General features: G+C 36.2%; 1 protein-coding gene across 3 annotated transcripts in view; it reads left to right on the top strand.

Annotated features, from left to right (window-relative positions):
- Positions 1 to 17638, top strand: part of REV3L (REV3 like, DNA directed polymerase zeta catalytic subunit) — a 172413-nt gene that overhangs the window by 129847 nt on the left and 24928 nt on the right. For 2 of the 3 annotated variants that reach the window (XM_042986999.1, XM_042987000.1), the window contains exons 21-25: positions 1048 to 1166; positions 10031 to 10172; positions 12064 to 12308; positions 13529 to 13637; positions 15458 to 15664. In XM_042986999.1, coding sequence (XP_042842933.1) covers positions 1048 to 1166; positions 10031 to 10172; positions 12064 to 12308; positions 13529 to 13637; positions 15458 to 15664 — 822 coding nt within the window. Of the gene's footprint in view, positions 1 to 1047; positions 1167 to 10030; positions 10173 to 12063; positions 12309 to 13528; positions 13638 to 14877; positions 15004 to 15457; positions 15665 to 17638 lie in introns of those variants that run through there. The other variant, XM_042987001.1, reaches the window with a different exon arrangement.

The following is a 17638-nucleotide window of genomic DNA, read 5'->3' as shown; positions in this document are numbered from 1 at the left end:
CAAAGATCTTTTGATTCTTTTGGAGATGAGCTTTTAAAATTCAGTCCCTGTTTTACACCTGCTGGGTTATAGAAGTGGAAAAGAAAATATTTTAAAATTATAATACACAAATGTGAAGTGCTTCTGAACTATTCCTCAGAATCCCAAGCTGACCTGAGAATGAGGACTGCTGATTCCTCAGTTTCCATTATGCATTGAAATACCTGCCATTGTCTAGATTGCTTCTGTCCTATAGATATTTTTGAGACATTGTCTAGGTAGAGGTATGTTTCATGAATTTGGACTTTTTTAAAAAAAGTATTCTTTTCCCATTAACATACTTTTCCCTACATATTTTGAAGATGGGGAAACATTTCTGCCATTTCCTTTCATCTTTTGCTTTTGGAATGAAATTAACTGACTCTATAATGTCCACGTATTGGGTCTTAGTACCAGTGTAATTCTTGGAAGCAGAATGAATGCCTGCCCTTAACTAGATAATTCATTCTTGAATCTGTGGAATTCTGTTAATCAGCATGTCATCACAGACCAAAAAGTAGGTGTGCAAAAAACAGAAAATTAGTGTGTTTAAAAATGCTTCTTAATGTAAGAGGCGCCTGACTGGCTCAGTGGGAAGAGCATTCAGTTCTTGATCTTGGGGTCATGCATTCAAGCACCACATTGGGTATAGAGTGCTAAAAAGGATAAACTTAAAAAAAAAAAATTTAATGCTTCTGTCAGTATTTGCATTGGTATAGAGTATAAAAAGAAGTGATGAAAACTGAGATCTCTGAAGTATGTCATGACCAAGTTGAACTCATCAGGTGTGATTGTTTTCCAATTAAATGGTAATTAACTCTAGACAGAATATTTCTCTCTAGAAGGCTATATATATGTAGTTTTAAACTATTTATAGTTCACTTGTAACATTTTTGCAGGTAGCTTTCATGCCTAGTATGAAAAGCTTCAAGTACTATTTTGGATTTCTTAGAACCAAATTTGCTCGTAAATACAAACATTATTATAATGAAGTCTTGGTTCTTTTGGTTTTTTGTTTTTTTTTTTTAGGTGGCTTTAACTAACTACACCTTTGAAAATGTGAGCTTTCATGTTCTTCATCAGCGTTTTCCCCTCTTTACCTTTCGAGTCTTATCAGATTGGTTTGATAACAAGACAGATCTGTACAGGTAATGTTTTATAACTCTGAAGAGGATAATAACTCTTTGTTAGTAAAATCAATATCATTAGAGTATGATTTACATATAATAAAATGCACACATTTAAATTGTATTGTGCAATGACTTTAAAAAAATGTATACACCCTGTAGCCACTACCCCAATCTAGACAGTGAACATTTCGAACACCCAGAAAATTCCATTGTGAGCTTTGCAGTCAACCTACCTATCCATTAATCACCCAGGTAAGTGCTAATTGAATTTCTGTTACGATAGATCTGTTTTGCCAATTCTACAACTTCATATAAATAGAGTTATTTACAATCTACCACTTTTTGTCTGGCTTATTTCAAGAACTCAGCATGCTCTGTTTTGAGATTCAGCCTTGTTGCTGTGTAAACCAGTAATTTGTTCAGTTTTATTAAGAAGTAATACTCCATTGTGTGGATATACCACAGTTTATCCAGTCACCTATTGATGGACAATTGAGTTGTGTCTTGTTTGAGGCTATTAAGAATAAAACTATGTGCAAGTCTTTGTGTGAACATACATTTTCATCTCTCAAGGAGTGAAATTGCAGGGTCCCATGGTTAGTGTGTTTAACATTTTAAGAAACTGCTAAATTGTTTTCTTTGGCAATTCTTCTAGTGCAAGTCCGCTGGCAACAAATTCTCTCAGCCTTTATCTGTAAATATCTTTATCACAACCTTATTTTTGAAGGATATTTTCAGTGTCTAATTCTGGAGTTGAGTTTTTGTTTTTTGTTTTTTGTTTTTTTTTTCTTTCACCATTTTAAAGATTTCACTCCTTTTTTTTTTTTCTGGCCTCCATTGTTTCTAATGAGAAATCAACAGCCATGCTCCTCATTTTTCCAGTGTATGCAAACAGAAGGAATTACTCAGCTCTCCTGGTCCAGAGTCAGGTTTTAGAAGTTTCTATTCTCCTGAGGCTCAGGGATGAGTCTTTCTCAACATTCCTGCACTTCCCACAGTGCAATGGACTTCTGCTTTGTACCCTTGCCAGGTCTTGGCCCCAAGCAGACTTCTGACTCTCCCCCAGGGGGAGAGTCCTTCTCTCCTTCCTCAGCAGCGCTGTTTCTTTGCCTGGAATCTATGATGGGAGGGTCTCCTGCCTCTTTTCCAGTGGTAGACAGCTGCTGCTTGTTACTTAGTACAAGGTACACAGTTGGAACAGGGGAGGTTGCCTGCCCTTCCCAGCATTAGACATCTTTTGCATTTATTCTTTCCCCAGAGATAGTGGATCTCTGCTTAAATCCTGAGGATTAGAGTTTCTTGCCAGTCCCATAGCACCTCAAGCCTTTGCTTCATATGAGAGATGAGTCAGAGGAAGATTTCAATCCTTTGTGCCCTGCCCCCAGTTTTCATGGGGGGCCCATGGAAAACTACTCTTCTGGTATCTGGGGTTCCTAGTGATTCTAAACTATCATGCATCCCATGCATGACCTTTAAGAATTTATTAATATTTTAACTTTCATTCTTAAATGATTTTATGGCAGCTGCCTTGGCTGCCAGTGCTCTGCCAAAGATGAAATAAGTTATGTGTCCTCAGATGTGTTTGTCACCCTGTGAAATTTAGTTCACCTGATTCTCTTGTAACCGCAACTGTCAGATGGCTTCCAGAAAACATGATTGTGTAGATTTTCTTGCTTTTTATTATTGTTAGACTGGAGTGATATACTTTATAGCTTTCAATATCTGAAGCAGAATTCTGTAATTTTTTTTTTCCTGGCTGCTTTCAAAGTTTTTCTCTTTGCTTTTGGTTTTCAATAATTTCACTATTGTGAAATTTTAAAAATTTACTTACCTTTCTTGGTGTTTGCTGTGCTTCCTAGAGATTTAAGTTGATGTTTTTCATCAAATTTAGGAAATTTTTGGCTATTTCTTTAAATAATTTTTCTGTCCCAATCTCACTCTTTTGTAAGACTCCAATTACACGTGCGTTAAACTATTTGACAGTGTCCCACAGATTTTTGAGGCACTGTACAGTTTTCTTCAGTCTTTCTCTAACGACCTATCTGTCATCAACTTCTGTCATCACCAGTCTGCTGTTAAGGCCAGCGAATAACCTTTTTGAATTTCAGTTACTGTATTTTTAGTTTCCAAATTCTCACTTGGTTCTTTCTTTTCAGAGTTTCCATATTTTGTTTCCCTATTCATTTGCTCATTAAGACCTTATTTTTCTTTTAATTTTTTGAATATTTTTTTCCTTAGATTCCTGAACATACTTGTAATAGTTACTAAATACAACATCTGGCTCTCTCTGTATTAGCTTCTGTTTAACTGCTTATTCTCCTAACTGTGGATCATATTTTTGTTTGTTTCTTTGCATAATTATGTAATGGATATTTTTGATGTTCTGTTGTACAGATTCTGGAGATTTATTATCTTCCTGTGAAGCATGTTTATATTTGCTCTAGTTTGCAATTCAGTTATTGGCTGATCACTTATTGAACTTATGCAAACCTAGTTTTTATTTGTTAAGGTGGTTTTCTGGAAAGCCAAGGTGTTTCCTACATCCCTCAAACTTGGCAGGACTCTGTCTCCAAACTCTATCCTGTTGGCATGTTGCTAGTGCTTAGTTTGAGGTTTGTCTAAAGTAGGCCTTGCTCTAGGACAAAGGCCTCCGAAGGCACGGTTTTTCTGGGCTCTCAGCTGGGTGCCCAATTGTTAATAAAGGGATAATGACATCTCTCCTCTGGCATTGCTAGCCCTCCAACCCCAGCACTGTCTGAATAGTTTAATTCCAAACCCAAGCCCACAGCAGCTCTCCTTAGTAAGCTTCATATGGTTTCATCTTCCTCATTTTCAGTGCAGCCCTGGGCCAGTCACTCACAGGAACCCCCCACCTGGATTACTGACTGCTAACCTCTGCTTCTTGCACATACACCCTGTCCCATAGATTCCAGCTACAAACTACATAACTCTAATCTCTGTCTCCGTGGCTTAGCAAGACAGCCACACTATACTTAGACTGTAGTATACTGCAGTATATTTTAGGAAGTTTTCTCCTCGTGGGCTGGGGCTCACCTGATGGGTTTTTCTTCTCTCGAGAAGCACAATCTTGCATTGCCTATTGTTTGTTGCCCAGAAACAATCATCTCAACTGTTATATCAAAGCAGCTTCAGACTAGTCCAGTACCAGTTGTTCTGTCATAGTCAGAAGTGAAAGTTCCCACCTCTACTTTTCCTTAAGTTGAAAGTAAAATGATAGTAATAAGCTTAAAAAATAGCTATATAAAGAAAAAAAGCCATGAAATTAATGCGTCTGATGTTTGAAAGGAATGAAGCTCTGCTTATTGAATTGGAAGGCCACATGATGATGAGGCTGGAAAGATGTAGCCTTAGAAATAACTTGATGTGTTTAGGGGAACTGCTTTCTGAGCATGTCATCTGCAGTCTCCTTTGAGGAATCTCAAGTAAACTGAAATCACAGAAAGCACTAAGCTTATAATGAAAGCCTTATAGAAACAGAAGTTTAGAAGAAGTTATCTACCCGTAAATAAAATGAAACTTTTATTATTTTTTTAATGTGTATTTTGGGGAGAGTGTGCATGTGAGTGGGGGAAGGGCAGAGAGAGGGAGCCAGAGGATTCCAAGTGGGCTCTGCGCTGACAGTTCAAACTCCCGAACCGTGAGATCATGACCTAAGCCAAAGTCAGATGCTTAATCGACTGAGCCACACAGACACCCCTAAAGTGAAACTTTTAATGGTAATATTAAAGTTACCATTGAAAACTACATTTATTGGTTTATTTTTAAGCCCTAAAGTGCTGTAAATGCATGTTTTGCTACCTCTAATTAGGATGATAAATAATTGCTCTTGCCAAGTGAAATCAAGAGCTGGACCTAACATATTACATAAGGGACTTGAACTAGACATTAGACCATTTATGTTAGATGGCTTGTGTTACATGGAGAGTCCATACAGTCTTTCTTTGGAGATACTTTGGAAGATCTCACAATTTTATTTTAAAAATTTAAGTGGATTTTTACCAACAAAGTGAGTCATACTCTTTAATTTGCATTTGCTTTGTACAATATATATGTAAATATATATGTAAATATATATATATTTGTAAATATATACATATTTTATAAATGGTCTCAAAAATTAGAGTAACTTGCTAGTCAAGAATTTCTTGTATTAAATCTGTTTGTAAAGCTTGGAGGAGCCCTGATTATTATCACTTTGTTTTTATGAATTCACATTCAGTCTCCTGAAAACCCTTGATTTATATAAACAAGTTATGTTCCTGAAGTTTTGTTGTTTGGGACTTAGAATGTCTTTTTCCATAAAATATTATGTTTCGTGATTAGATTCCTCTATCAGTCTATAAAACCTCTCCTAATCCCTAATATTACTGATCTAGAGAACTCATAGTAGCATTCTGATTTCATCTGCTTTCCAAGCAATAGTTATTAAATACTATCCCAGTTTCTGAGGTAGGAGCTCTGTGTTGGTAGTAGAGTTACGTAGCTCAAGAAGATAACGTTCAAAATGTTTTTCTTCATTTCCTGGATGTAGATAGAGCCAATCCAAAGAAAAAAGTTCAGAATAAGAAATCTGTACTGAGAATTCTTAAATCTCCTTTTTTTGTCACCTTCTTACATGCCCTGTCCCAAAAAATACCCTGTACCCTCAAGATGCTCTAAGTTCACCACCTACCCAGGCCTATCATGAATAGCTTATACTTTATATTTCCCTTCCTCTTCCTCTTTTGTGTTGCCTATCACACTTGAGTTTCACAAAGTGTTAGGAGGATGGCATAATTCTTTAACGACAACAACAAAATTACCTAACAGAATTCTGCATTGTCACACTATGTTTATTTTTTTTTTAAGTCCACAGTGTAATTCCATTCTCTTTTTATATCACTTGGCTAACCAAATAGGTCTAGAAGTTAGGGATGAAGGTGATTTTATGTTAAAAAGATTGCTTTTTTAATTTAAAAAGTCCACTTTTTAAATACTTTAAAAATATACATTAGGAAAGATACAGAGTGACATCAGCAAGATGGTAGAGTAGGAAATCCTGGGCCCTCCTTCCCCTATAAACACACTGATTCAGCAACGCTTCACAGACAGATTCCCTTTATGAGAAATCCAGAAACTGATTGAAAGATTCTTGCACCCTGGGTGAATGCAGGACCAGACTCAACAAAGCTGGTCGGAAGATTTGGGACACCCTCTTGCCAGGGACCCTGCCTCTGGCGCAGAGCCATATGATCAGGAAAAGGCCCCTAGCTTCTCTAAGGGAAGGGTATGGGAGGGTGGTTTGCATGTCCAGCACCCCAGCTTTTCCAAGGAGTTTCTAACAACCAGCACAGTCTAGCTGGCAGAGCCAAATGGAGATGGTGGTATGGGCTGGTAGATGCCATAGATCCTTCCCCCTGCCCACAGAGTGAGTGGATGAAAAATCCTACCTCTCAGCTTACCCCTGGGGAGAGAAAGAGATACATGCATCCAGTGCCCCAACTCCTCCACAGCTACACAAAGAACTTCCATCTGTCTTTCTAGTCTTAGAGCTCTGACAAGTAGAACATGGTCCAGCTGACCAGAGGAGAACAAAGATAGTGGTTTGGACTAGCAGATAACATAACTCCCCCTTCTCAGCACAGTGGATGAACAGAAACCACAGCTGCCTGCTTCTTCCTGGGAAGGGAAAGAGTTGGTAGAGTTCCTCAGAATCTCTGGCAGGGATGATTGGACTATAAGGCTAGTCCATGAAGACTGGGAGAAACGCCTGCTTTGTCTAATGTTGGACACCAACATAAAGAGTCAAGGAAAATGAAGAATCAGGCAAAGATGCTCCAAACAAAGGAAGAAAATAAATTTCCAGAAACTGACCATAATGAAACAGAGCTATATGATTTACCTGACAGATGTCAAAATAGTAGTCATAAAGATGCTCACCAAGGTCAAGAGAACAGTACATGAGCAAAGTAAGAATTTTATCAGAGATAGAAAATATTTAAAAGTACTAAAGAGAAATCATGGAACTGAAGAACATAGTAACTGAACTGAAAAATTTATTAGAGGGGTCCAACAGTAGACCAGACTAAGCAGAAAAAAGAATCTGGGAACTCAGCAGGTCATTGACCATCCATGACCACAGAACGCATGAGTCATTAGATCTATTTTGTTTTATTTTAAAGGGACTGACTGAATCCACATATAATGTGTTATCTCAGATTCACATTTGCCAAATCTGTATTATTGAAGGATTACCTTAATAATCTGAAACAAAATACATTAAAATGTGATACAATTTTTTTGCCTATAAACTAGTAATAACTTAAAAAACTATAATCCCCAGTATTGACAGAGATGCAAGAAAACAAGTACTTTATCATCTCTAGTTTGAATGTAAATTATTAAAACCCTCTGGAAAGTAGTGTGAGACTAATATTAAAAACAAAATCAGGGTTCCTGGGTGGCTCAGTCCGTTGATCCTGATTTTGGCTCAGGCCATGATCCAAGGTTGTGGGATCAAGTCCTGCATTGGGCTGAGCATGAAGCCCACTTAAGATTATCTCTCCCTCTTCTGCCCCTCTCCCCTGCTTGTGCATGCTCTGTCCCTCCTTCCCTCCCTCAAATAAAAACTTTAAAGAATTTAAAAACTAAATCATAGCAGACCTTTGACCATATTTAGGCATTTATTTTAAGGAAATATTTCAGCATTTGTACAAAGACTCAACTGCAAAGATATTCATTATAGCATTGCTTATAGTAATAAAAGATACTCAAAACCAAGCCACTAAATTATAAATGATGTAATAGTCATGTAAGGTAAATATCATAAACTCATATAATAGTCAATAGCTATAAAATACATAAATATGGGGAAACAGTCACAATATATTAGGTTAGAAATACAAGTTATAGAATAGTATTTCTGTTTATTTTATTTAAAAATTGAATAATTATATAAAGTTTTTAGGATAGGTTTTTGTTATTTCTTTTTAGCTGTTATTCAGATACAATTCACATACCATATAATTCACCCATTTAAAGTGTACATACATTTAGGGGTGGTGAGCGACTCAGTTGGTTAAGCACGCAACTCTTGGTCTCAGCTCAGGTCTTGATATCAGGGTTTTGAGTTCAAGCCACGTGTTGGGCTCTGTGCTGGGCGTGAAGCCTATTTATGAATAGATAGATAGATAGTACAGTTAGATGCTGTTCGTATATTCAGTTGTGCAACCATTACCGCAATAAATCTTAATATTTGCATTATTCCAAAAAGAAATCCTGCATCTCCTAGCCATCACCCTCCAGTCTTCCCTTCTCTACCCCCACCCCTACTAATCTACTTTCTTTCTCCATAGATTTGCCTATTTTGGACATTTCTTATCAATGGAATCATATAATGTGTTGCCTTTTGTGACTGACTGCTTTCAGTTTATGTTGTCCAGATTAATTCATATTGTAGCATGTGTCAGTACTTCATTTCCTTTTGTTGCCAAGTAACAATTCCATTGTATGAGTGTAATACCACATTTTATTTATTCATCACTTGATGTATACTTGGGTTATTTCCACTTTTTGGCTATGAATAGTGCTGTTAAGAACATTCATGTACAAGTTTTTGTATAGATGTATGTTTTCACTCCTCTTGGATGTATACTAAGGAGTGGAATTGGTGAATTACATGGTAACTCTATGTTTAACAATTTGAGGAATTTCCAGACCATTTGCCAATGCAACTGCGCTATTTTACATCTAGTTTTTCTACATGTATGAATCATGTATCATGACTTTTAAAACTTTATTGAACAGTTATGACTATTCTAAAAGGTATACTTAAAGGTTGCAATATATTTGAACCTTAATAATCATTAAATGAATAAATTTTATTCTTTAAAACTTATGTTTATGGCTTTGGGGGAAGGTTTATTGTTGTTATTTGTTTTCTTAACAAAAAAGGTAAGGAAGGAGCACCTGGCTGGCTCAGTCGGTAGAGCATGTGACTCTCAACCTCGGGGTTGTTAGTTTGAACCCCACGTTGGGCTTGGAGTCTATTTAATTAAAAAAAAACATGTTAGGGTAAAGAGTTTAATTTTTGTAAAGGTTTAAATCAAAGAACAGAATATTAGTATTTTCATAGAAAATACTGATTTGACATATTTACCCCATGTATAACCTCACTAAAGCTATTTTCCTAACTCACCAAATTATTGTATTTTTTCCCATTAACAGACAATGCATGCTGTTAGACTGGTAGTTACGGTGGTATCCCAAAGCCCTTTTTTTAAATTATTTTTTAATGTTTTTATTTATTTTTGAGAGAGAGCGCAAGTGGGGAAGGTCCACAGGAGAGGGAGACACAGAAACTGAAGCAGGCTCCAGGCTCTGAGCTGTCAGCACAGAGCCCTACGCAGGGCTCAAACTCAGAAACCGCAAGATCATGACCTGAGCCGACGTTGGACACTTAACCGACTGAGCCACCCAGGCACCGCCCCAGCCTTCATGTTCTTTAAGAACGTATATGTGATAAATTATAATTGTGTAATTATTGCATCAGCAGCAGTGGCATCTAAGAGAGAATGTTAATTTTTTATAACAAAAATAGAGCAACATCAAGCAAAATACTGAAAATAATTACCCTTAATCTTACCACCTTATCACAAGTACTATTTTAAACTTTGATATTTTCACTAGGTTTTATGCCCTTGAAGTATATGAAATTTTCTAATGTTTAACTCCTTTACATATTTTGCTAAAGACTCACACCATGACTCCCTCCTTAAATCCTCATTTTTAATGTGTAGGTTTTGGTAAGAATTAAAACAGTACTAGTTTTCAAGTGTCCAAATTTTTTCCTCATGTTCATAGCATGGATTCTCTTTTAACAGATGGAAAATGGTTGATCACTACATTAGCCGTGTCCGTGGAAATCTCCAAATGTTAGAACAGCTGGACTTGATTGGGAAAACCAGTGAAATGGCTAGACTCTTTGGCATTCAGTTTTTACATGTACTCACAAGGGGTTCACAGGTAGGAAATCAGTTTTCCCTATATACCACGAAAGTTATGTGTGAGTGATAACTTGTGAGATGTTTGAGGTGATTTGATATTTTGAACTTTCTATGTGGTACGAACTAATATATAGCTGGTTAATCATATCTTGTAATTTATTTTCTGGAAAAGCTTTAATTTCACTTAACAGCTCCACTTTTTATTTTCTCTCCATACCAACTTTCTGGCTACTGCTAAGTTTTTTATGCTGTTGAAAAACTCAATGGCTGTGTCCGTGAGAATATTTGTGCCTGAATAATATCAGTGTCATCAGGGATGCCTTCAAAGGCCCCTTAAAACTAGGGAAGCATCAAAGAAAGTCAGCCTCTCTTTTGTTTTATATTCCTGATTTCAACGTCTCCTATTTCCCAACAAATAAGTTTGTGTTTGTTTTTTTTTTTTAAGTTTATTTATTTTGAGAGAGAGAGAGAGAGAGAAAATCTCAAGCAAGCTCTGTGCTGCCAGCACAGAGCCCAATGCAGGGCTCAAACTCACAAACCCATGAGGTCATGATCTAAGCTGAAATCCGGAGTCAAACACTTAACCGACTGAGCCACCCAGGCGCCCCACAAATAAGTTTAATATAAAAATAAAGAAGAGGATTTGGGATCAATATAAGTGACTGTATCACTTTTTTAAGAAGTTAAAAATAGGATCATAAAGTCATTTAATTCATATCTTTTTAATTAATTTCCCAGGGATATGAGAGATTTCGTCAGATGCATCACCCAAAAGGATTTCATGCATTCATTCAACAAATACTGATTTGAATACCTTTAGTGTGTTAAATAAACACTGTGCTAGACATCAGGGATACTACATTAATTCACTTAGGTTCCTTAACCCCACAGAGCTCTAATTTGGCGTGTTTATTAATAAACAAGTATGTTTATGGGGCGCCTGACTGTCTGACTTCGGCTGAGGTCATGATCTCACAGCTTGTGAGTTTGAGCCCCGCATTGCGCTTTGCACTGACAGCTCAGAGCCTGGATGGAGCCTGCTTTGGATTTTGTATCTCCGTCTCTCTCTCTCTGCCCCTCCCTGACTCGCACTGTGTCTGTCTGTCTGTCTGTCTCTCTCTCTCTCTCTCTCTCTCTGTCTCTCTCAAAAATAAAATAAACATTAAAAACGTAAAATAAACATGTTTGTTTATTTAACTGTATTGCTTATAAGCTTTTTTTTTTAATTTATATCCCCCCACAAGTTTTAATAACAATTTGAAAAGGCAAAGATACCTTAAAACCACATGAGAACATTTCTGTGATCCATGCTGGTTCTTGTGAGTGCTTTCTTTTTCTAATACTCCAAACTATCTGCTTATTGGTGGATGTTACAAACAGTCAGTAATTGCTTGATTCAGCTTTGTGAGGGACCATATTAATCTGACTACTGTTCAATCCTTGTTTCCTTCCTTCTCGGAAAATTGGAGTAACTTGAGATTTATCCATCTCAAGTCTCCTGACTTTCACTCTCTAACTTTCTCAAATCTGTCAAAGACCACTGGCCAACTTTTCAAATGAAATTGTTAAACTATACAGTCTTTCCTGTATCTGTTTATTATTAAATAGATGTATTTAAATATAAGAAGAAATCTAATTGTGTCTCTTTCCAAAATTGACTTATAAGATATTTAATGTATTTTACAGTTTTTATAAAAGTTATAGGACTACGAGAAAAGGATTTATGAATGCCTTCTCTGGCACCTGAAAGCTGACTAAGTAACCTATATTATATAACTGCATTGTAAGAAAGCAGCCTTCTTCTGAAGAGCAAAACATCCCCTTAAATAATTATCAGATATTCAGAGACCAATATATTTTTATTTAAACTGTTTCTTCTTTTCTTCCTACTTCCACCTCTCTGCCTGCAGTACCGTGTGGAATCAATGATGTTGCGTATTGCTAAACCAATGAACTATATTCCTGTGACACCTAGTGTTCAGCAAAGATCCCAAATGAGAGCCCCTCAGTGTGTTCCCCTAATTATGGAGCCTGAATCCCGCTTCTACAGCAATTCTGTTCTCGTTTTGGATTTCCAGTCACTATATCCTTCGATTGTGATTGCATATAACTACTGCTTTTCCACCTGCCTTGGCCATGTGGAGAACTTGGGAAAGTAAGTTTTTTTTTTCATATTTATAATTATGTTGTGCTTGTACTTCTTACTAAAATTAGACTTTCTTTGAGTGTCTCTTTGCATTTAAGACTTTCCTTTTGAGCAAGGTGAATGGGCTGTAGCATAGCTAATTCATTCTTTGTTGTTACCTTACTAATTGACCTGGATTTGGGTAACTGTATGACTAATTCAGCATCATGAATGGATAATTCATATGAAGAAGATTATAAATAGATCAGTCTTGCAGCTCATTTGTTTCATTCTCTGTGCATATCTATGCATGCTCTCTCTCTTTTTTTTTTTTTTTTTTTTTTTGAGAGAGAGTGTGAGCAGGGGAGTGACAGAGAGAGAGAGAGAGAGAGAGAGGAGAGAGAGAGAGACTCTTAAGCAGGCTCCACACTTAGTGCAGAGCCCGACACGGGGCTGAATCTTACCACCACAAGATCACCACCTGAGCAAAAATCATGCTTAACTGACTGAGCCAGCCAGACGCCCCCTGTGGTCTCTTCAAATGAGAGTTAAATTTAATTTGTTGATATAAATCACTTTTCAGTGGAACAGTGTAAGGATTATGATCTTCTGTCTCCAGCTATCACCTCTTCTTGACTTTTCTTAAAAATAGTCTATGATTTTTTTTAAGTTAAATTGTTAAATGTTAGGTTTTATATATTCATGTCAACTGAATTGTATACTGAATGAGAATAACATTTTTAATACTCAAAGGAGTATGTATTTTTCTCATATAAGAAATAGTCTTCCTTTATAATGATTATTGTATGTGTAAAACCAAGCATTGTAGTGTTAACCTAGAGTATACTCATTCCTTTCTAGAAAGCATTTGTGGAAATTATATTGGTAATCCTGTCTTTTTATTAAGAACAGAATTTGGAAAAGTTATTTATAATCTTTTTATTTAAGGCTTAAAATTTTTCTTTAAGGAACTTAGTGTAAGGTGATCATATGTTGAGTTGAAATCTGGTATTTCAATATAGATTACCCATAAATTTTAGGATAATGCCATTTAAGAAATGTTTCTTTTAATAATTTGTGAAAATTTGAAGAACTGCTATTTGGTAATTAAATAACGATATTGCTAAGTAAATAAATTCATGCTTAGATACTTGAAAATGAATTTCTAATGGAATCAGATTCCTAAAATTGTCTAGTATCGCTATTCTATGATTTGAGAAGTATTTGCTTAATGTTTTCTTTCTTAATAGGTATGATGAGTTCAAATTTGGCTGTACCTCTCTAAGAGTACCTCCAGATTTACTTTACCAAATTAGGCATGATATCACAGTGTCCCCCAATGGAATAGCTTTTGTCAAGGTAATACTCTCTTATAAGTGAAAGGTATCAACTATGGCTTAACCTTTGGAGAGCTAATGCTTTAGATGCTGTTGGCATATAATACAAAGAAAAAAGCCCAAGTCTGCTTGAATATCTTATCTTAAAAAGTAAAGATTATAGGAATTTTCTAAGAAATTATTTTTTAAAAACCAGTTGTCTTATTTTGCATGAATTTAGATTTAAAGTCTTTTGTTAGAATTTAGTTTTTAATAAAATACTGAGAGAAATGTGCATATGTGCCTTCTGACCTCTATTAGAATCTGAGACTAGCTAATTGACGATCACAACAATGTTAAAAGATTTAAATTGCTCTAATATGTAAATTCTAATTGTCCTACAGTATTTTAAAGTAAGACTGCCTTAGAAATGATACTCTAATATATTTATTGATTGCATTTTTAAGATACCCAAACCAGTAATAGGATCTCTTTTTTTCTAGCCCTAATCTCCCCATAAAAGAGACAAAGAAGAGCCTCATAAATGAATAAATTAAAGACAAATAGGAGAGATTCTAGGAGAAGAGTATATTGCCTCTTTTATGCCAACTTCATTCCTTTTTTGTTCTATTTCCTTAGCAGTGAGTCTGTATTAGAATCACGGTACAGTAGGGTGGTTGATGGTAGCATGGACCCCACAAGCCCTCAGATTCATTCTGGTGTACTTAGCAAAAGTAGCATCATTTTCTACCAGTAAGAGGATGCTGTGTTTAAAGAGTACCTAAAAATTAGCTATTTAGATAGGAGAAAAATTCTCACCAGAGACTCATGACATACTCCTCTTTGAAAAATATTACCTCTTTAACATGACATATATTACATCTTAACAAAAACATTGTGACTGCTTCATAAGGTACACAGAATGAATTAGAGGTTAGAATATGTTTTCGTTGTCACATATGTAGTGGTTTGTTATATTATCTCCCTTTAACAGCATTTTTAAAACTTGCATCTACATTTTGACCCAATATGTAAAGCTTAATAAAACTAAGATTTTTTAATATTCAGGAGTGTGATTATCCTATACCTAAGGTTTTAATTGTTCAGTCCGACATGCATTACCTTGCACGTGTCTGTGAATCATCTTCAAAGTTAATACTGTTTTGTGGTTTTCATTCCTACTGGAGTTCTCATAAATTCTCCCTAGTCTTGATTAATACAAATGATTTTTTTTTTTTGGCATCAACAAATTTTATCACCTCACTATTCATCCCCTCTTCCAGATTGCTAATAAATATAGGCCGGAGGGGATGGCTTAGTGGTCTAAGCATCAGATTTGAAATACCTAGAGTCCCTGGAACTGCAGGTTTGAATGTCAGCAGAGTCAACCCAGCTCATCATTCTTCCAAGGTAGATAAATGGAGTTCCATGCAGATTACTGTGTGGGGTCATTAGGATGAGATCTTTAAAAACTGAGGTTTGTTATGAGTGATACAAATCCCGTGTGTCTTTCTGAAAGAGTGGGGGTTTGGATCAAATTTTTGGACAAAATTTCCCTCTGAACTTGTTGTATGATCTCTTATGCGCTAGCTTGACATCCTCCTTTCTGGAGGTCTCTGAACTCACATAATAGTGCTACATTAGATTTATAAACATTATAGGAACCTTTTAGGAAAAAAGTGCTCTTCAAAAGAAGGAAAATGTGATGATTTTGTATTGATGGCCACTGGCCCTGTGGCCACTCAATTGTTAGTATGTTTCAGTTCATGACAGTTGGCCATTGTTATACTTTGTACTTCCTTCTTAATTATCTAAATCTATAACTATTAAGGGATTTTAAATATTCTTTTTTCTTTACAATAGCCTTCAGTAAGAAAGGGTGTGCTACCAAGAATGCTTGAAGAAATTTTGAAGACTAGACTCATGGTGAAACAGTCCATGAAGGCTTACAAGCAGGACAGAGCCCTTTCACGAATGCTCGATGCACGTCAGCTAGGACTTAAGCTTATAGCAAATGTCACATTTGGCTATACAGCTGCAAATTTTTCTGGGAGAATGCCATGCATTGAGGTAAGTCATAGAAATCTGTAGTTTTTTCAAGATACTAAAGCAGCATTAAATGAATATCTGTTCATTAAAGTATTTTGTTTTATTTTAAAACTTGAAAGGTTTTCATTTCCGTGACATAAGATCAGCTTTTCTCAAACTGGAACTTGTATACATAAAAAAATCTTCTGAGTTTTGGGCTTTTCTCTATGAGAACTCTTTATCATACATCTATTTCTACATAGCTCGATGAGCATACTGTAGCAAACTATTATCATGAGATTTTAGTGCTGCATTTATAGCAGTGTTTACAACAACCTTGGTACTGAATAATTCCTTTTAATGTGTTGACAAATCTGATGTTAGGTTGGCTTCTCCAAATGTCAGAATGACCAAACATTCCATGTTTACTAATGTACCTACCAATAGATGTAAAACAAAACCTTTCTTTAGCCGAGGTAGTTGCAATTGAAAGATACTTTTCATAGAATAAGGCTAATTTCTTGCTACTCACTAAATTAGGGTGTAAATTTAACATGAATACAATATAGTGTGACAGAGTAATGCAATAACTTACTAGTGATTGAGAAAAGAACAGAGTAGTATTATTTTATTGGTGCTCTTTTTATGCCAGATGAAAGCTAGAACATTGCAGTATACCATGTTAGTAGTTCAGGAAGGGAAAAGCAGTGGAAGGATAAAGTCCCACATAGCCCACAATAGGCAGAATAAACTTCAAAAACTTGTGCAAGGGACTTTCAATTTCAGGTCCAGCATATAAGAAACTCAGAGGAGCCACTCTCTCCCCACAAGTAAAAAGCTGAACATACTAAAAAATCAACCATTCTGAGATCTGTCAGAAGTGAGGTCACAGGGCAAAGTACTACCCCCAAAATTGAAAAGACCCAACAGGTAAATACAAAGAAGCACAGCTCACAAGAGCAGAAACCTCTGCAGGAACCAGTGCTTGAGGTAGGGAAACATCAACTGATGAATTGCTGGAAGTTCAGTGTGGACAAATCTGAGAGACTAAGACTCCAAGGGACCTAGTCATCAGGGCCCCCACACTTTTGTGATTTTTACCTCTAGGAGCTCAACCAAGTTCTCACAAGTTTTCTCTCACACAAGAAAAATTCCCTTGTGCTTCTGACACGGAGAGGGGAAAGGAACCATTTTGAAATACACCAGAGCATCCTGTCCTTAACAAGGTCTGCCTTCAGGAGAAACTTTAACTGGAGCCTAACCTGCTAGCGTTCTGTCAGAGCCTAACTGACCTGAGAGAAGGGAAATACCCAGCTCCGAGTGCTCTGGCCTTCCATGTGGAGGAAGGGAAATACTCCAGCCTCTTCTAGCCATCCTGTCCCACCAAAGGTGGGGAAGAAGACTGAGAAGCACATGTAAAGTACATAGTCCAGAGGTACAGTTTCACTGAAAGACTAAGTCTTACTCCTAGAACTATAGAAGACTTCCCCTCCCCCCGCACAGATTACCACCGTATTACTAAAGGCCTATTTCTAGCAATTCCTTTTTACTTGATACTTCATGTCTAGCTGTCAAAAAAAAAAAAAAAATTACAAGACATCTCTAAAGTAAAAGACACAGTTTGAAGAGACAGAGCAAGCATCAGAACCAAACTTAGATGTGGCAGAGATGTTGGAATTATTAGACTGCAAATTTAAAACAACTATGATTAAGGTGCAAAGAGCTCTAATGGATAAAGTACACAGCATGCAAGAACAGATGGGCAATGTAAGCAGAGAGATGCAGATTCTAAGAAAGAACAAAAAAGAAATGCTAAAGATGAAAAACACTTGAACAGAAATGAAGAATGCCTTTGATGGGCTTATTAGCAGACTAGACATGGCTGAAAAAAGAATCTCTGAATTTGAAGAAATCTCAACCCAAACTGCTAAAACTGAGAAGCAATGAGAAAACAGACTAAAAAAAAAAAAAAAAAAAAAAAAAAAGAACAGAATATTCTAAAACTGGGACAACTAC

Source organism: Panthera tigris, chromosome B2, assembly GCF_018350195.1.
Source record: "Panthera tigris isolate Pti1 chromosome B2, P.tigris_Pti1_mat1.1, whole genome shotgun sequence".
Lineage (NCBI taxonomy): Eukaryota > Metazoa > Chordata > Mammalia > Carnivora > Felidae > Panthera > Panthera tigris.
The sequence above is the reverse complement of the archived record's forward strand: the minus strand, read 5'-3'. Positions and strand labels throughout refer to the sequence as shown.